The sequence below is a fragment of the Saccopteryx bilineata genome, chromosome 7 (genome assembly GCF_036850765.1).
Source record: "Saccopteryx bilineata isolate mSacBil1 chromosome 7, mSacBil1_pri_phased_curated, whole genome shotgun sequence".
Taxonomy (NCBI): domain Eukaryota; kingdom Metazoa; phylum Chordata; class Mammalia; order Chiroptera; family Emballonuridae; genus Saccopteryx; species Saccopteryx bilineata.
Genome location: NC_089496.1, coordinates 51,484,383 through 51,504,541, shown reverse-complemented (window position 1 = coordinate 51,504,541; position 20,159 = coordinate 51,484,383). Strand labels below are relative to the sequence as shown.

General features: G+C 50.7%; 1 protein-coding gene across 9 annotated transcripts in view; it reads left to right on the top strand.

Moving 5' to 3' along the window:
* The window catches only part of ELMO1 (engulfment and cell motility 1), a 485,801-nt gene that overhangs the window by 91,820 nt on the left and 373,822 nt on the right, over nucleotides 1-20,159 (top strand). For all 9 annotated transcript variants that reach the window (XM_066239171.1, XM_066239176.1, XM_066239180.1 and 6 more), the window contains 2 exons: nucleotides 11,881-11,921; nucleotides 12,896-12,968. In XM_066239171.1, coding sequence (XP_066095268.1) covers nucleotides 11,881-11,921; nucleotides 12,896-12,968 — 114 coding nt within the window. The remainder of the gene's footprint in view (nucleotides 1-11,880; nucleotides 11,922-12,895; nucleotides 12,969-20,159) is intronic.

Sequence of the window (20,159 nt, the reverse complement as noted above, 5' to 3'; positions counted from 1 at the left end):
AGCCGTCACCCCTCATCTGATGCTGCCCTGTGGCTGTGCCATCAGTACAGGGCAGGAAGATACTGGGGCCCCGGAGCCGTCACCCCTCATCTGATGCTGCCCTGTGGCTGTGCCATCAGTACAGGGCAGGAAGATACTGGGGCCCCGGAGCTGTCACCCCTCATCTGATGCTGCCCTGTGACTGTGCCATCAGTACAGGGAAGGAAGATCCTGGGGCCCCGGAGCCGTCACCCCTCATCTGATGCTGCCCTGTGACTGTGCCATCAGTACAGGAAGATACTGGGGTCCCGGAGCCGTCACCCCTCATCTGATGCTGCCCTGTGACTGTGCCGTCAGTACAGGAAGATACTGGGGTCCCGGAGCCGTCACCCCTCATCTGATGCTGCCCTGTTACTGTGCCATCAGTACAGGGAAGGAAGATACTGGGGCCCCGGAACCGTCACCCCTCATCTGATGCTTGCAGCTGTTGAGTTGGGTATTGTAACAGCTCTTTCTTAAACTTCCTTTAAAACAAAGTGACTGGGCTACTTCCCTTTCCGGTTCTAGCGCCCGCGCTCTCTCTCTCTCTCTCTCTCTCTCTCTCTGTCTGTGTGTGTGTGTGTGATAGAGTCTCTATAATCTCATGAAATCTTAAAAGTTTACCATGCTTTGGAATAGAAAGCCCGGAAGCTGTGTTTCTCCCCTGGTGCCGAGAGCTCAGTTTAATTGAGCAAGAATCAACTCTTAGCATTCTGCTTTTCCTTCTGAAAAAGAACGGCGGCTTCCAGTGGGCTTTCCAGGCCGGTGGGGGTGGTAGTCTCTTCCATCCGGTGCCCTCTCCCCCCGCCCCGTTCTCTTCACCAAGAGCACACTGGGCAACGCAGGACGGAGCTGCTCGTTCCCCAGCTGTGTTTTCTTGAGATTTGCTGACTAAGGTGTTTCACATTTCTAGAACCTTCCGTGGAGGTCACCCTTTGACCTTTGTGTGCCTGGTGGGTCCACTGGCCCTTTGTGGCGGGGAATGTCAGTGCCTGGATTATAGCATGCAGGAGGATTCCGGGGCCCCGGAGGAAGGCTGTTCTCTGTCTCTAGGGGTGTGGAGGCCTCAACAATGTGCCCCAGGCTCTGAGGAAATGTCAGCAGCCTCCGGGAAATAAAACATGCACTTTAATGTTTTCTTTCTCTCTAGATGTCCATCCGATGGATTCATGGGATGAATCCTCTTAAGTCAGGGACAACACTGTCATGCCTGACAACTGTCCCCATGTCCCCCCAGTGTCACACAGCCCTTCAAAGAGCTGGTCCTGTGGCACCTGCTTCCTATGTGGTTCTTGATTCTGTCCACCTGGTCTCCACAGGAGCGTCCCTCCCCCAGGTGACTTCTGCGGCAGCTCCGCCGGCCTCCGCACCGGTGCACTCCCTCCCCCCCACTCCCCGGTGAACGCATCCTCCGTGGCTCCCCTGCTGCGCTTAGGACGAGACGCGGCGTGCTTACTGTGGTCGCCAGGCTCTGCTCACGCCAGCCCGGGCCGACCCCACCAGCCTGGCGTCCAGTGCCCGTGGCTCCCCCCAACCCCTCCATCTGGGTGTTCATTCTAAGCGACCCTTCCACCTTCCATGAGAGCACACTTCTCAGAGCCTTTGCAACGTGGTTTTCTCTGAATGGGAAGTCACCCCCCTGCCCTTGTCTTCCTGTTCGCATCCCATCCCAGATGAAATGGGCACTCTGCAGACGGAGTCTTCGCTGCCTCCTCAGATTAGGTGAAGGCCCCTGGTACCCGCACTGTGACACCCGCAATGACTCTCTGTGTGACATTCTGCCTGGACCAGGGGTCTTTCCAGTGCCTGGCACGGGGCCTGGTGTGTGGTGAACTCAGAATGAATGCTGAGCACAGGATGAAACAGATGATGTCTGTACGTTCTCTAAGGAGAGACAAATATTCTGAAAGGGAGCAGCCCTGGTGAGAGGGACATCCTGCCCGCGTTCCTACCCTGCATTCCAAATATATCATTGCCTTTCATGAACTGACGTGATGAAGGTCTATCTTTGTCCTTCCCTCGAAGCCCCCCATTGTCAAGGACAGCTAAAAGATTGTGGGACAAGCTATGGCAGGCTTCCGAGTGCCGGTAGATGGATCATGACCGTGGGGCGAGTTTGCGGTGATCAGTTCGGATCCATCAGCCTCATCACCAGGAGGCGCTCACGACTTCCGGCGGTCACTGCTTCCTTGACTTCCTGACCCATACAGACAGTGGCCTGTCTCCGTGTGCCTTGCCCGTCCACGGGCCCCTGGCACCTCAGACTCAATATCCTCTAACATCCCCTCGCCGTTCCTTCCTCCCCAGAAGCTGTGCTTCTCTTCATGTTCTCCTTGTCTCGGTGCCAGATGTGAACAGGCACCCGGTTTGCTGAAGCCGAAACGATGTGTCTTCTCAGACCCTTGTTCCTCCCTCAGCTTTTCTATCCAATTAGTTATCTCAAAACACTTACCCGCATCTGGTCCCTCTCATCACATCCGCTGCTGCTCATCCTGGTCCTAGTCTCTCTGGGGCAGAGTGGAGCCACAGAGCAAGCAAGGGAGGACCCTGAAAACAAGATGTCCTCAAAGAAAGAACTCTAAGAGAGAGAACAGCCTAGTGGATAAAGCATTATCCGGGCGCGCCGAGGTTGCAGGTTATCCCAGGTCAGGACACAACTAAATGGAATAACGAGTCGATGTTTCTCTCTCTCCCTTGCTCTGTTTCTTCCCTTCTCTCTCCCTCACTTTCTCTCTCTCTTAGAATCAATGGAAAAAAATTAAAAAGAATAGTAAAAGAATAAGGTCTACACACAGAAGACTATGAATATAAAGTAGATGGTTATAAATAAAGGACAGATGGATATGAAAAAGAACCAATTAGGAATCTTAGAAGTGAAAACTATATGTATGGTAAGGAAAATGTAAGGAATAAAAAACAGAACTACAACAGAACAGGAAAAACGAGCACATTGACAACATAACTCCAGAGTGGATTTGGTTAAAGGGAGAATCGGTAACCTGGAGGACGAAAGTGGGGGATTCATCCGGAATGCAGCCCCAAAGTTAAAGGAATGAAAAATAGGAATGTGAAGTGTGTGTTTAGAAGGTGACGGTTTGGGAACTGTTTTGTGAGACATAAAATCAAGACAGGCTGTTTAGATAGCTCTTGCTGTAAGCAGGTAAGACACGATCCTGCAAGGGTCCCGGATAATGACGGGGGGAGACAGGAAGAAGTGAGACGCGGGTCTCCTCGGGCCGTAGGAGATGGTGATGCTGACAGGAACTTGATGATTGGTTATATGGAGGGGGTGGGGGAGAATGAAATGTTAAAGATGATACTGAGACTTCTTGTGTGAACAGCTGGGCGAATGGCGGGGACAGCCACCAAGATAGAAACATATTTGTGGGGGAACAGTGAGGTGGTCTCTCGTTCTCCGTGGAAACCTTACAGATGGGCTCAGGTAGGCAAGTCTCTATCTACCTGGTCAGACCTTTTTTTTAGATTTTTTCTTTGGGCTTGAAGGTCCACCGGCCAGTTTGTCCACCTAACTGGTCTTTTGGCCTCCAGTTGTAAAATCACTTATTATTAGAAAAATGCACCCTCGATTATGACACTTTCCTGCTGAAAAACCCCCACTGAGTCCAAATCCCCAAGCGTTATTTCTAGGATGTAGACCAGGGGTCCCCAAACTTTTTACACAGGGGGCCAGTTCACTGTCCCTCAGACTGTTGGAGGGCTGGACTATAAAAAAAACTATGAACAAATCCCTATCCACACTGCACATATCTTATTTTAAAGTAAAAAAACAAAATGGGAACAAATACAATATTTAAAATAAAGAACAAGTAAATTTAAATCAACAAACTGACCAGTATTTCAATGGGAACTATGCTCCTCTCACTGACCACCAATGAAAGAGGTGCCCCTTCTGGAAGTGCGGCGGGGGCCGGATAAATGGCCTCAGGGGGCCACATGCGGCCCGCGGGCCGTAGTTTGGGGACCCCTGATGTAGACGTTTGGGTTTCTAGCTTGCCCTTGTAGCCTCATCTCTCATTCATACCTATGACGTCATCAACCCCGCCATATGCGACGCTGAGCATCCATTTAAGCTGCTGCGCTTCCTGTGTCCCCAACAGAAGTGCCCTGAGCGATCCACACGGCCTTTGTGGTTCATCGCTTCTCAGTGCCCACAGGCCGAATAGGGAAGCTGGTTTCGGGAGCCAACGCTGAGACTGACTTGGCCGGACTGAGACACAAACAGGAATGGGAAGGGTGGGGATGATGTCATGTGGGTTTGTGGGTTGCAAGTTTATTTTTCTGGCAAACTAGGAGAAGATGAATAACAGTTAAAAAAAAAAGTGGGGGAGAGAGTTTTGGGGTACGAGTTAAGCTTGAAGGTACAGGAGGATATGCACTCGAGTTAAAAAGACCTGAGACAGAAGGGGACCCTCGAGCGCTTAGGGCAGGAGGTGTGGGTTCGAAGGTCAAAGGGGAGGAGGAGAAGACAGGGTTCTTCCATTGGGTACCAGAAGTGTTGGTGTTAACTTAGGGTTCCATCATAGTTTGTGTGGATGGTGCATGAGTCAGGATCATCCACTACTCACATGGTAGTGCTAAAAGACTGAGCTTTAAATAACTTTTATTGAGAGCTCCCTGTGTGCGAGGAACCAGGATACCCGACTTCCGGCGCCCTTCTCCGCAGATGTTAGCTCTGGGCGCCGGGGCTTGTTGTTCATGGTTGTCAGGGTTACAGAGCTGAGGCGGGGTTAAGGAGCAAGGCTTCTGGGATTATACAGGTCTGGGTTCAAATTCTGGCTCTGTCACATGTGCTCTGAGGCTTGGAGCCACATACTCGACCCCTTGAGGCCTTCGCACAGTTTTCTCATTTGTAAAGTACATTTGTAAAGTATACTTAGTTAGTAATGGATGTATGGTGGCCACTCAATAATTAGCATTATTATCAGAAAGGCTGGCCAAGGGATAACACTTATTAAAAGTCTGGGTTAATGACGTGTCAAAGGTCGGGGAGTTTTGAGAAAGTGTGTAAGACTGTGGCCATTGTTTGCGTATTCTGGACTCTTCCAGAAGAGCCCGTTTCATTATTCTTCCAGGCTGGGGCTCAGCCTCAGATTGCCATCGTCCCATCTGTGGGATGATAGAGATTTGAGACCTGGAAGCCCCCGCATGCCTCCCCACTCGCGGGAGGGTGTCTCACACATCCGTTACCATTCCGGCGGGAAGGAGGAGTTGGCGCTAATGCGTCCATCACAGGCAAGGAAACTGTCTACACGGCCACCGGAGGCAAGGAGGCTGAGGAGATAAAGCTGAGTGAAAATGGCAGCTCCCTTCTGAGCACGCCCTTGGCCGCCAGTGCTGCCCAGGACTCTGTGGGTTGCTGCTCTCTTCTATCCAATCTTAGCTTCTTTGCTGTCAATAAACCATCATCATCTTGTGTTGAAATTGAACCTGAATCCTAAGTTGCCTTCAGAGGGTCTCTAGCTTTGTCCTGACCTCCTCACCTGATCTGACACTACTAGCTTACCTTATCAGAGTCCACGGGCTTCTGTTTATCTCACCGGGCCGGACTGACGTTTTAATTTTTTTAAGCCATTACACATAAATGTCGGTGAACCTTCCACACAGGAACTGGACGAGAATAACTCGGCTGTTGCCCCGGGGGTGAGGGAAGCAGAACGTAAGATCCGCATTAATTCTCAGTGTGAACCACTGGTTCCCGCCTAGAAGGGGACCCTTGATCGGCGCAGAGGGGCGGGGCTCAGGGGCATGTCAGCCCCTCTGGCATCATCGGGGAGCGCTTCCTGGAAAAGACTGATATTAAGGGAGGTTGAGAGGGATATAGAAGTCAGCAAATTGGCTGTTGCCACTGCCCATGATGTTAAAACTCTGGGGGGAAAATTTTGCATCTCTTCTGGCTCTGCCAACATTGATACTGAGACAAGAGTAAAGTCAAGGACTAGGAGGAGGAATCACAACAATAATTGAGGTGAGTCGGGCTCTGTCCTTACAGCCCTCATCTCCGGTTTGCTGTCAGCTTCTAAAATTGCAGTTTCCCTTCAGTTGAAGGAAAATATCATTTTTGCTGAGCAGAAGTATATCTAATACCTAAAACAGAAAGGTCTGTCTACTTGTCTTTCATCTGCTGATATGCGAGACTACTAATTATTCATGACTTTGCTCATTTACACAGTCCAGTAATTTTTATGACACAGAGATTGTACTTGATCTGGCTGGGAAATCTGGTATTTAATTAGTTTCTTGGATCTTGAAACAAGTCATTTTTGAAATGAATCATCAATTTGTCAAGAAAGGGGTTGCATAGCCCGTCAGCTTTCAATTTTTTAAAAATTAATGCGATCCATGGTTTTACAACTTCAGGGACGGCGCTGTGAGCCCCTGTGTCATTCCTGACAGTCACCAGAATCTCGTGTCGGTGATTCACGTTGGAACTGTTGTCAAAATCCTTGCTTTCCAAGAACCAGTCAAGTCTGCCTCAGGGAAACGTGGTTTGGTCATTATCCGTCAGATAACTTAGGCCTCTCAGGAAACCAGAGGACGCGCACCCAGCTCTCAGCACACACGGGGTCCCTCCACGCTAAGGCGTAGGGCGTGGCAGCATGGGAAGTCGTCACAGGGCTCACTGGAGAAAGAATCACATTGTCACAGAATGACTGGTGTCGTTGGCACAATGCTGGGAGGCTCCTCCAGGAATTAGGTGGGTTGTCACCCATTTCAGTTGCTCCGGGTCCCATTAGAGGCTCACTGACTCATAGTCAGCATATGTCTCCCTGCTCAGAGGTGTCCCGATATGTGGAAACGGGTTGTTGTTTTTTTTTTCTTTCTTTCTTTCTTTCCGGGCCAACATTACTCATAGCTGCTGTGCAGAATATGTTCGATGAATTTCCATCTCCAAAGGCGAAGTAAAATCCCCCTGCTGTGCGGTTCCCCCCTCAAGATGTCCGAATAGTGCATCTGTCACGTTCTTTTGAAGCTCCCGAGAAAGCCTTTTCTCGTAGTCTAGGACCAAGAAGGTTCAGTCTTTGTGGAAATGGTTTTGCAGTTGAAGGGCTGATACGTGATGTCCGCGGAAGGGCATCTGGGTGGGAGGTGGTGAGTGGGGGGGGGGCGTCTGTCTTCCTTTTTTTTTTCCAATTTATTTCTTATTTACATAGAGCTGGTGTATAATCTTACAGTGGTTATATTTGTTTCAGGTGTATGCTATAGTGATACGACATTTTCATACCTTACGAAGATGCTTCCAGGTCCTGTTGTAAAAACAGTTTTATTGAATAGATTGGGGTGACATCGGTTAATAAAACTGTACAGGTTTGGGGTGCACAACTCTATAACACTCCCTCTGCATATGGCATTGTGTGTTCCCCACCGCAAGCCCAGTCTCCCTCCATCACTGTGCATCCTCCCTCCACCCACCATCCCCTCCCCCGGCCCCCGCCCCTCCTGCAGCCCCCACTCGGTTGTCTGTGTCTGTGAAGTTCTGTTTTTTTCCTTGCTTTCTTTGTCGGGTGATGCCTGTTTTAGGATAGCCGTGGACCTGAGAAGTGGAGGTCACAGGTGAGACCCGCAGCCCGCCATTCGAAGTTGCTCCCAGGCACAGGATCACATCGGATGGGGGTGCTGCCCGCCTCCCTGGGCTGGTGTCACGGCAGAAGCGGAGGCAGCAGTAGACTCAAGAGCTCTGAGGTGGGCATTTGGGCTGGGGGAAGACCCCGAGCCAGGTGCCTCGGCCAACAGACAGGAGCAGGTGGTTGAATAAGAACTGAGTTCATCAGAGGCGTGACGGGGGCGGGGGGGGGTTACTGATGCAGAACGACAGCTGGGTCATCCCCCACAGGGTGAACCTCAGAGCAGGCTGGACTGTATGCCTCCTCCTCTGTGGACAGCCAGGGGCTCCCAGAGGGTGTGTCTTCCTGGGTCCTGCCAGGCCTTAAAGGAGCCATGTGCTTTGGATGGGAGGACGATCAATATCTTATTTAACAGACTAGGAAGAAGATGATGTTAAGCTCGGAGGGGAGGGTTTCCACGAGGGGTTGTTGGAGATTCAGGACCGGACCTAAGAAGGAGGATCAGGGTGGGAGGCGTGGGCTCCGGAGTTCACGAGGCCAACATTTCGTTCGAGTCAAGAGAGAGAACAGGGGCGGGAAAGCGAGGACCAGCGAGAGGAGAGAGCATGGCCGGAGACGGAGACGCGGGAGGCGTCGCTAGGGAATCGGGCCATCGTCAGGAAGGTAGCTCATTTTATGTAAAGTAGAGAAACACATCCTGCTCGTACGGCAAATGTTGGCTTTCTGGACTTACTGTCTTTGGTAAATCAAGTTAAAGCCAGGAATTCTCCGGGAGAGTAAGAGTTAAATAAGACAGGGAGGACTGCGTCCCCCCTGCACCAGCATCACCAAAGCTGCTCCTTGAAGGTAGCGGTGAGGGGTGGCTCTTGGCCAACAGTTCATATGGAAATACACGCTCTGCTGGACAAATCAAACTATTTCCACCAACATGAACATTTTCTGGGGATAATATAAAGTGAAGAAAAGCTTTTGAATGCTGCAAGGTGACCTCGGGGTGGCTCAGGGCAGCAGGGATGAAAGCGTGTTTTGGGGCCACTGTGCGCACGAGTCTGGCAGCTCCTGACCTCCGGGTCGTCTTGAGAAAACGTTCCTGCTTTGCCCATCTCAGCTCGCTGCGAGTTCCGGGGAGGTAGCCGTGACCTTCAAATTCAAAGGCGTTAAGGATTTCAGTTATGGTCTTTGTTAAGTTGAGGGGAAAAAGAAAAACATACTCAGGCAGTTAAAATAATTTTGCCTCAGTATTCTGAATGCAGATATATTCAAGTAGATGATAGATTTTTATTTTTAGTTCCTTCAGGGTTGATGGAGTCACAGGGGAAAAAAAAATGCCCAGTGGTTCGTCAACTTTTAGATCAAATGTTCTTTTTCTCCGGGGCCTTTTGCTCTCAGTGAGATGAGAGGCAGATTATCCGGCGGGTCTGCAGAAAGAGACTGAGGTACTTCCCTTGCCGCCCTGCACCTACGTCTGAGACATAGCTTCTGTGTCCCGAGCTAGGAGAAGTCAGACACGGGCAGCACCAGGGTTTGGCTGGGAATTGAAGTCAGTCGCAGAAGCCCTGTCTAACTGAGGGCTTTCTATGGGCAGTGATACCAGTGTTTCTATGAGCAGTGTTTTTGGTTTGGGGTGTCTGATTCAGTCCCCGGTTACGAAGGTTGTGCTGATCACCGCTGCAGCCTTGCTCGGGGATGGTGGCTGTCACTTGACTGGTATCTGTTTTATCTAAACCCGTTGAATCACACTCTCCTCATCAGCTGTCTCGCTCGGGGCCCTCCCAGACTGCGTGGCACAGACCCCTTCGCGAGTGGCCACACAGGTCACATGTCCACCAGTTCTAGCCGCGGCTGTGTCCAGCCACCCAGCGCTGGCCGATGGGGTGGGAAGTGGGACATGGTGCACTGATGAATCCAGGCTAGCTTTCAAGCTAGTTGTTCTGTCTTTCTCTCTCTCTTTTATTTTTTTTAGAGGAAAGTTAGTGAATGTGTAGATCTCCCGTTGGACAGAAGTGTGTTGAGTCTCTCATAGGGCCTGTTAGCACCTGTACCGAGCAAAGGAGAGGGTCACAGAGATGCAGCAAGGGACCGTGTTCCCAGGGACAAGAGGTGGGGGAGCCGCAACAGTCCTCAGGGGTACTTTGTGCAGAGAGGGCGTGACCTCGGTCTCTTTGGGGCCATCAGGGACACCTGCTCAGAGAAGGTGGCTCTGACGTGGGTCTCAATGATGGGTAGAGTTCATCGTTAGAGAAAACAGAAAGAAGAGAGGGACATGTCAACAAATAAAGTGCAAGTGTGGAGGATACACGCATAAACACACGTGCACGTGTTTGGTGGATCGCCGACCAATCTGGAGATGCGGGAATGGGTACGGTGTCAGTACCGACCAGACTGGGGAAGGCTTGCAGGACAGGCGAAGGGAGGGATCCAGTGTAGTGACGGTCACTGGGGCATCTGTGGAGGTTCTCAGAGCAAGAGACGGACCTGAGCAGAGTTTGAGGGGAAATTCTGATTTTGTCTCATTACTGTGAAAGGGAGCATTTGGAGAGAGAGGAACCCAGAGACGCACTTGCAAGGATCTGGTGCTGGGACCCTGAGGACCCTTCTCGAGGGTGGTGATGCGGTCTGGGAGGGGGAAAGGAGAGTGAGGCTGTGGGGGAGGGAAGGTGAGACTCGGGGTCTGATAAACGTGTCCGTCATAGAGCAAGGCAGAGACAAGGAGAAGGCAGGTTCTCTGGACATGTACATGGAAGAGCTACCAGAAGGGGGAACGGAGGGGAGGTAGGAATGTGAGGTAGGAATGCCGGTGGAGCATGGGACCGGGAACTCATGGCAAGTGGTTAGTGACGATGGGCTGATGCTCGGGACAGTCGCTGGGGTTGGGGAAGCAGAGTTAGGGGTGACGGGATCGGAGCAGGGGGTGCGGCTCATCTGATTGCAGGACTTGGGATGAGCAGTGTCAGGATTTTAGGAGAGCGGTTGGGAGGGGAGACGTGATCATGTAAATGTCACAGAGGAAGATACTGACAACTGAGCGAGGTCAGGGCCGGAGGGCCTTAGAAAGGACGACAGTGTTCAGACTTCACCAGGAGGGCTGATATGGCAGCCTCGTGTTCAAGGGCAGAGATGCAAGAAGGAAATGGAGCTCTGTGAGGGCCGTGAGAGGGCGAGGAAGTTAGCGCTTAACCTTCTGTGTGTGTGTGTGTGTTTTGCCCTTTGTGTCAGTGCTAGTTTAATTTAATTCTTATAATAACCTCAAGGAGTGAGAAGGTCCCGAGCCCATTTTATAGATAAACTAGTTGAGGTTCAGCAAACGGAGGAATTTGCAGGCGCCTGGACAGGCTGGGGTTAGAACCCATCCTGCCTGACTCAGAAGTCCTTTCCCCACACGAGTTCACCCTCAGAGGAGCGGGACTATCGCAGCTGTATTTGAAGACATGTTTTTGTGGTGTGTCTGAGACTCCCGGGCCGTCTGTGCACTTCTGCGGTTTCTCTTTCCCATTTGTTCTTCTGTCTAGGGTTTGTTCTTCTGGTGCCACACCACCGTCCACCCTGGAAGAGAGACGGCGTCTGTTTGCATCCAAAACCAGAAAGTGTTTCGGCATCTCTGGGCACGCCGTGTGTGTCTCTCTGCCACATTCCTTCTGCCCGGAGGCAGGCGGGGCGCAGCTGCGGCTGCTGGGCAGAGAGCACAGCTGTAGTCAGCCGCCAGTTGACACCAGGGCACCCAATACCGTGGGCCCGTGACATGAGTGTGCCCAACTCCAGTTGCTGCCTGATTGGCATCTGTAGGTGCCACGGCTGTGGAAGGAATTCTATGCGCTCTTGCAGAGAAATGTCACAATACCTCACCTTTCATTCTGCCACATGGTCCCGTGAACATATCACGAGTCCGGACTTCTGAGCACAGAACTAAACTGCTTGCTCAATCCGTGGACTCCTGAGGAATTCTGGCCATTGCCTCCGAGCTCTTTGAACAAAGCCTGTGTTTTCACCCTGATTTTAATGCGGCTGAGTCTTAGACAATGTATATTTTGTTCCACTTGTAGTATTAGATATAGGAAAAAAAGTACCACCAGGCTAGTAAATCATCAGTTTGGTGGCAATGGCTGGTCAATTGCACCTTGAGAAAAACAACAGACACATTTAGAATAACTAAGAATAGCAAATAGAAAGTCTCCTTGCTTAGATATCTCTTTACTAGCCTTCTTCTTCTCCTTTTTTTAAAATTTAAAATGGTGAAATGAAACTAACAGAGTATTTCCCCTTTTTTTTTGCTGTTTTGCAGAAAAAACCGCTGTCTGCGATAATAAAGGAAGTCTGCGATGGGTAAGTGTCGTCACTCCTCCCTCTGAGGGGCTCTAGCCCACAGTCTGAGAGGCGGGCAAAATATTCCCGCGCGATTGTCAGCTATCATCCATAGCTCCAACCCGCGACCTGCCCAAAGACACCAAGAATTACTGTAGAAAGTGTGCATGCCTTTCTCCACCCAAAAAACTGAGTGCTGTTCCTCAGAGAGGAGAGAGGATGAAGCGGCCGGTGCCTGCTGGCCGGGGCGGGCTTTATTTATTTTGAAAAGTTGGCTACGTTCATCCGTCTCCGCAGGCAACGGTGTGAAGTCCCCAAGGGGAAACACACTTCGTTTGGTGTAAATGTGAGGACCAGTCAGGTGCCCAGGGTGGCTCACTCTGTAGCCCCGTGGACATCCCAACCACGTGGCGTTCCTACTGTGAGTCGCTCCAACCATCAGAAAAAAAGCACATATGGAAGTTATTGCTTTTTTTTTTTTTTTTTTTTTACTTTTAAAGCAGAACTGTGACTAGAAGATTACCTGGAGTTTATTTCAGTCCTGGGACGCTTCGCTAGAACGTCCAGTGTGCAGCCAGCATCAGTGATTGGGCATTGGGGAATGCAGAAACAACTGAAATGTAACGATGCGCAGACACTTAAATGGCGTTCGTTTCCCTCCTTTCCCCCCCTCTGCAATGCTCCTTCAAACTAGGGAGGGAGGTAACCTTAGATTTAAATACTGCCCCCCACCCGCCCCAGAGCCGTGACGATGAAATGCTTGCAGGAGAGCCGCAGGCTTGGAGGATGGTCCCCGTATGAAACAGTGGGGCTTCGCGGGGAAGGTGGGCTGATATCATCTTGATTTAGAAACCGCATTGGGGGAGGGGGTACGGTGAGTACTGGCCGGATTCCAGTCCCAGGGTGTTTAATTCACTTAACGCCACCCCCCTCCCCCGTAAACATTGGAATTGACGTTCACTGTCTTCCTGATCAGTTCACGCTTGTGTTTTAAGGTGGTCCCTTGCCAACCACGAATACTACGCGCTGCAGCACGCGGACAGCTCCAACTTCTACATCACGGAAAAGGTAGGTCCGCCCCGCGGTCTGATCTGGGACGCCGGCACTAAGGAAGCCGAGAGGGGACAGGACGGGCGGTCGCTCTGCTCGGGACTAGACGCACCCGTCTGAAGCTTATACGTTGACCCTTCATGAGTGTGGTGTCCGCACTCAGCGTGCCGCGTCTGCGGGATTCGCACGGCAGCGCTTAGCCCACCCCGGGGTGGGTTGGAGAGCGAATATGTTTCCATGTCCTGTTTTGTGGCGGATTTACTGATTATGGCTCTTGCTGCTTGGTTAGAGCATTCATGTGGCACTTCATGGCCGTCTACCTCCCTTTCTCAGGGCTAGTTGTCGAAGCCCCTGTTAAAGTGGTTGAAACAACGGCAGGACATCTTTGCTTCATTTTCTCAATATTTTTTTGTTTGTTTTATACAACCTTCATATAGTCTGCATGCTATTCTTTGAAGGATAAAGAGGCAAGAAGGAAAGAAAATATCGACGCTAGCCGTCAGATGTATTGCTGTTGATATATTTAAGCAGAAGAGCCTCCTTTCCACTCGGTTCACCTTCTAAAGGCAGCTAAAATATTGTGGCTTTGGGGGTGTTATTGGGAAAGATTGGATAGTCCTCTACTATTTGAGGCATAATATGGAAAAGTATAAAAATTGTTAAGTGATAAAAATTATAGGACAGTAGAAGTTATAGTAATAGGGGTTTTCAAACATCCTCAGTTAGTGGACTATGAAATCAATTTAGTTGGTTGTAATGGTATTAAAAACAGGAATACAGGCCCTGGCCGGCTGGCTCAGCGGTAGAGCATCGGCATGGCGTGCAGGGGACCCGGGGTCAATTCCCGGCCAGGGCACACAAGAGAAGCGCCCATTTGCTTCTCCACCCCCACCCCCTCCTTCCTCTCTGTCTCTCTCTTCCCCTCCCGCAGCCAAGGCTCCATTGGAGCAAGGATGGCCCGGGCGCTGGGGATGGCTCCTTGGCCTCTGCCCCAGGCGCTAGAGTGGCTCTGGTCGCAGCAGAGCGATGCCCCGGAGGGGCAGAGCATCGCCCCCTGGTGGGCAGAGCGTTGCCCCTGGTGGGCGTGCCGGGTGGATCCCGGTCGGGCGCATGCAGGAGTCTGTCTGACTGTCTCTCCCCGTTTCCAGCTTCAGAAAAATAAAAATAAAAATGAAAAACCCAAAAAACAAGAATACAACAGACCAGGTCAGAGTTTCTCACTTGTGTAGTTTGTGAATTACTTGTGTTATACACACATATATAACACAAGTATTTGTGCGGGATTTTCCACCGGAGTTGTGGTCCAAAAGCCATAAAGTCACCTGCCTTTGATTACTCTCTGTTGGCTTGTGTTCCCTAGTGGCTCTCCTGTCTTCTGTCACCACTGTCCAGAGACCACAGTTCACGGGAGATTCCTAAGGAGGGGATGCTCTGGCTAGACACATGGACATCACAGGAAGAACCTTTTCAAACCGTAGATTCTTAGACCCCTCCACCCGGCGGACTCAGGTGGAGCAGGCCTGGGCCGTGGCCTGCGATTTCGCACTTGATGAGCCCTTGTGGCGTTCTGGTGCACGACACCCAGGGACCACGTGGAGGGCGCCTGCTCCGGGGCCACTTTTCGGAAGAGATGGGGTCTGTGTGCACCAGGCACCGTGCACCGTGGACAGAGGTTATGCACCGAGTCTCACTTGGGAGTGTGTTTGTGTGTGGACGATTCTTGACATAATTTCAATACTTCATAAAATAGATATGCTTTTGTTTGAATTAAAATTAGTCTAGACTCAGAAAATGCAAACCACTCAGCACAGTGGGAAAATGGTTATTTTATTGGGCATCCTAGTCATTTTCTGGGAATTTTTTTTTGGGGGGGGCCAGACGAAATCCTTCATGTTGAGTTTAAAAGGGATGGCCACCTAACACTCTCATCCAGTCTGTCCTGTCTCCGTGGGCAGCAGCGGGGATTAAGTCTTTTATTAAGAATCTGGGGAATGAGGGGACTCATCTCCCTAATCGTCACCCTTTGTGAATAAGACGTCATACCTCTCTCTGCTACTGGCATAGCTGTGCGTGTGTGTGTGTGTGTGTGTGTGGGTGTGTGTGTGACCCCAAACTCAACATGCGCAGGGCAGGAGGGGGACCTTGGGTCCTGGGTCCCCAGGGGCACACCCGGGCTGCCTGCACTCTGCCCTTAGGTCCCTCTCGCCCCATGCAAGTGTTCCTAAAATTAGAGCCCATTTTCCATTTTTAAAGTAATGTATTTAGCATCATCTTGGTTACTTACAGCCCAGGGAGTTGTTAGGTGATATTTGCATTACCATGGTAACTGGTGACTAATTTTTGAAACCTGTGCTCATCCTTAGTCACTGATCTTCCCCCTTGAATACGAGGTGGTCTCTCTTCCTGTGCCAGAGGTAGGCCATGACCTGTCATTTGAAAGAAGAAACATCCTCCAGGCCAGGCAAGTTCACTCATTTTGCGACCGACTGGTGGACGGATGCTTGATCTTCTCGGGGAGGCCCCTCCCCCGCCCCTTGCCTCACAGTCTCCCAGCCCATTTTCTGTAATAGTCTTCATTTGCTTGTGGGCCATTAACTTCCACTTGTTCAGCGCAGTAGGGGAAACATCTGTCACTGAGCGGCGTTTAGCAGAAGAGGAGCGTGCAGGTGTCTCAGAGCAGGTTAAGATTCAGCTCTTCACAAGTTCAGATTCTGCCCCAGAAACTGTTATGTCTCAGGGTTATGTCGGGAGTCGGGGAAAGAGAATAAAATGTGGAAGTGAATTGTGCATTTTTTTTAGCGTTATTTGTGGTATAACTGACAAATAAAATTGCAAGATCAGTAAGTGTACATCGAGGTAATTAGATATACGTATACATTGTGAAAAGATCCCCCCCATCTAGTTAACAAATACCTCCATCACCTCACGCATTTATTTATATACATATTTATTTATTTGGTGAGAACATCAAGTTCTACTTCCCCAGCAAATTTCTGTTATACAATAGTGTTATTATTGATCATAATCACCATATTCTGCATCAGATCCTCAGCCCTCACTCATCTTATAGCTGAAGTTTATACACTTTTCCCAGCCTACATTTCCCCCAACCCTTCCGCCCCGGCCACCACTTCTCTTCTGTTTCTATCTTTCACTTTTTTTTTTTTTTTTAAGATTCCACATATGAGTGATACCACGTCATATTTGTCTCTCCATGTCCGACTTAACTCACTTGGTATAATGTCCTCAGGGTCCATCCCTGTTGTCACAAATGGCAGGAAGTCCCCATGGCTGAAGTCTGTTGCATTGTGGATGTATGTGCCACACTCTTCTTTATCCATTCAGCTGCTGACGGACACTTCGGCTGTGTCCGTATCTTGGCTGCTGCAAATGCTGCAGTGAACACTGTGGTGCGTATGTCTCTCTGATAACCGACTTTCATTTCTTTTGGATACATACCCAGAAAGTGGGATTTCTCGGTCATGATGCTAGTTCTATTTTTTATTTTCTTGGAGAACCTTCATACGGTTTTCCATAGCGGCTGCACCAAGTTACATTCCCATCAACGGTGGGATGAGGGTTCTCCTTTTTTTCTATATCCTCACTGTTGGGCAAATGAATCTGTAAAATTTGTATTTTTGAGTTTGCTCACTTTTAATGTTAAAAAATGGCGCCGGGCAGTGCCAGCTATGTGACCTGTGAAATTGCAAGTTACCTTCCTGCTTGGGAAAGGCCATTGTCTTGCTAATGTGTGCTGGAGGAGGGGTTTTCCCACCAGACAGTTTTGAAAAGAGAGAGCAGAAGGAGAAGGAGGGGAAGAAAGGAGGAAGCCATGTTTTTGCAGAGTTTATGCACAGAGAGAGAAAGTGTGCAGATGGGGAACCAGAGCTGAGGGGCCCTGTGAGCTCCACTGAGACTGGTGGGGCCTTTGATTCTAGGAGAAACCGGAGAAGATTCTCCTGGTTGTGGAACTGGAGAATGTGTCAGGCCTTAGGGGGCCCTGACTGAATGAAGAGGGAAGTGTTTTCCCTGTATGTTTGCTTGTCGGCCGGTGCGAGACTTTAATAAAGGAATGGCCCTCCATTTTTTGGCTCCACTGTTTCTTTACCGTCTTCCCGAATCCAGTGAGAACCTGCATGTGCGTGGCCGTGATGGCTGTGACTGCTGGTCCTACACTCACTGACACTTACACCCCCCCCCCCGCCCTTTTTAGGATGACAGCCATTCTAACAGGTGTAAGATGAACTCTCATTGTGATTTTAATCTTCATTTTTTCTGACTGTTAACGACTTTGAGCATCTTTTCACGAACTCCTTGGCCATTCATGCATCTTCTTTGGAAAAATGTCTGTTTACCTCCTCCACCCACTGTTAAATTGGATCGTCTGTTCTTTTGATACTGAATTGTGTGAGTTCTTTATATATTTTGGATGTCAGCCCCTCACTGGGTAGAGGCCTCATGCATACCCGCTCCCATCCCGCGGCGTGCCTTTTTGTCCTGGTGATGGTTCCCTCTTCTGCGCAGAAGGCTTTTCCTTTGACGGAGTCCCACCTGCTTATTTGCGTGGATCGTGCGTTGCCTTTAGATGTTCTGAGAAGGAGTGACAGAGAGTGGCGTGCACTCAAGGTCACTGTCCTCATTCCGGTCTGACAATGTAGGTATCATTATCTCCGTTTACAGTGAGGGACCTGAGACCGTGCACGGTGCTGCAGCCACTCATTAGGTTGTTCCGATGGGCGGTGGTCGGGCTGAGGCTGGGACCCCGCTGGGTCTGCCTCCCACACGCTCTGTGCTGCCTCCTACAGACCGTCCTTCCCCACTGCCTGGGCCCTGAGTGTTTTTCTGATGCCCTTTCTCTTTGCTGACACGGGGCCAGTGACTCTCCCAGTAAATGCCCCGAGAAAATAAACACAGGAAGTTACAGCCTCTGAGCCTTGGTTACAAGCTTCAGTCTGTGGCTTCCTTATTCCTTAAGAGGATAACTTGGAGGAAGTTATAACAGGTAATCTTCCACTCACCAGGGATTAGCAAGTACATTTTCATCTGCCTTGAGTATGGATTATATTCGTCTGAGGGAGTATTATTGCACTAATATCAGCCTTTTTGGGCAAACGGGAACATTGCCTTGTCATCCTTAATTCTAAGCATGCGAGGAGGCAGTTCCCCAGAAAGCATGAGGCACGGTAGAGGATGTCGTTAGGAGATTGTGCGCCGCGGACAATTGTGGTTTTATTACGATTTCAGAATAGTATTTGTGTCCCCCCTGCTAAGACCTACTCCAGAATGTTTGCAGTACAGTGATATACCCTGACAGTATCTGATTTTGACACATTCTTATTTTGTAGTAATAGAGATAACCATGCCTGATCCAAACCCTCTCTCAAAGCTGGCCCCACTTGTCTCTGGGATGGAAATGGGGCTGTTTGAGGAGCCCCCCTTCTTATGCAGTTCCCAGTTCCTAGGTGCCCTGGGTCCTCAGACAGGCCCCGAGCTTCCCGGAACCCCGCGGCAGACAGGGACCGTGTGTGCCCTTGGGGCTGGTACTGCCTGCCGGGTCAGGAGATGACTCCCTCACGTGGGATTCAGGTCAGCCCGGTCTTGAGCACCGGACTCCACAAAGAGCTTTGTGACCTGAATGCGTCCCATTCTCCACACTCTCCTATCTCACGGTCTCCTCGGAGAGAAAGTCTTAAAATGGGCACAGGTTTTGAGGAAAGAGGAGAAGGAACTGAGGAGTAGACCCCCACCCCATCCTTGACTTCAGTCCCCACGGTCCACCGTGGTCTGAGAATATCCAATGGAAAGTCCCAGAGAGAAACAATTCCTGCGTATTCATCATCTGCATGCTGCTCTGAGAAGCATGATGAAATCTCCCACAGTCCCGCTCTCTCCCACCTGGGACCTGATTCATGTCCTCGTCCAGGCTCTCTGCCCGGTCGCCACTCAGTGACCATCGTGATGGCCAGGTCGGCCGTCTTGGTCTGATAGGGCCTGTGTTCACGTAACCCTCATTGGACTTGATAATGACCCCAAGACAGAGGAGTGGTGAGGCTGCCAATTCAGGCATGCCAGAGGGAAGTCAGAAAGGGCTTCCTTTAAGTATAGAAGGTGGAAATTCTCAAGTTAATGAGGGAAGGAGAAAAATCATACGCTGGGGTTGCTAGGATCCGTGGTCAGAACCATCCTTCTGTCCCTGAAGTTCTGAAAAAGGAGGGAGACCTTTGTGCTGGTTTGCTGAGAGGGATCACCCTCACATAACTTTTATTACGGTACATTGTTACTGTTATTCCATTTTACTATTGGTTATTGTTGTTAACCTTTTACACGGCCTAATTTATAAATTAAAATTTACCATAGGTATATACATATAGGTTTGTTACTATCCTTGATTCAGACATCTGCAGGGGGTCTTGGAATGTGTCCCCTGTGGATAAGGGGGGTCTATTATATAGAAGAGAAGAGGGAGCCAAAGGGGTCCTGGAGAAGGCTGACTGAACACGAACACATCTGACCGTAATTCTGAGAGACTGCCGAGAAGTGCGTTGGGTTAAGGCAGCTCTTCCTGCAGACGGCTGTTGTATCTGAGTTTGCCCAGGGAGGCTTGGAACCAGGTCTGCCTGTTGCACGCTCCGTTTTGCAGAGGGTATGACCGAGGCTCTGGGGGGTAGTGGACAGAGCGGGATTGGAGCCTAGGACCCCTGACTCAGAGCCGCGACCCGTGCCGCGGGGCTGTGCCGCGGGACAGGCAGGCATTGCTGGGGTTCTCACCGCGCGGTCCCACCGATGGGAGGCGCAGCAGTGTTCGGTGCTGGGGATGGAAACTGATCCCCCCTCCCCCTGTCCTCCTTCCCTCTCTGCTTTCCCCGGTGGACAGTCCTGGCTCCTCCACCTCTAAGTCCTCCAGAAAGCATCCATCCCGTATGCACCTCCGACGCAACAACCCCAACTGGTCAGCGCTGCCAAACCAAGCAACGTGCCTTAGGAAGTCCCCAGAAGGACCCGCCCCCGGCAGGGCCTCTTTTCCATTTGGAAGGGGGAGCGGTCCCCGCGCGGCGTGGGAGGTCAGCTTCGGGCAGAGACCGTGGGTGGCGCGTCTGAGCTGGCTCACATGACGGGAGACTGCGTGTCTCTGTGGGTCGCCGCGGAGCAGCAGGAGAGCCGCGGTGTCCCGTGGCTGTCTCGAGAGCACGGTCCCGAGTGCAGTTCACG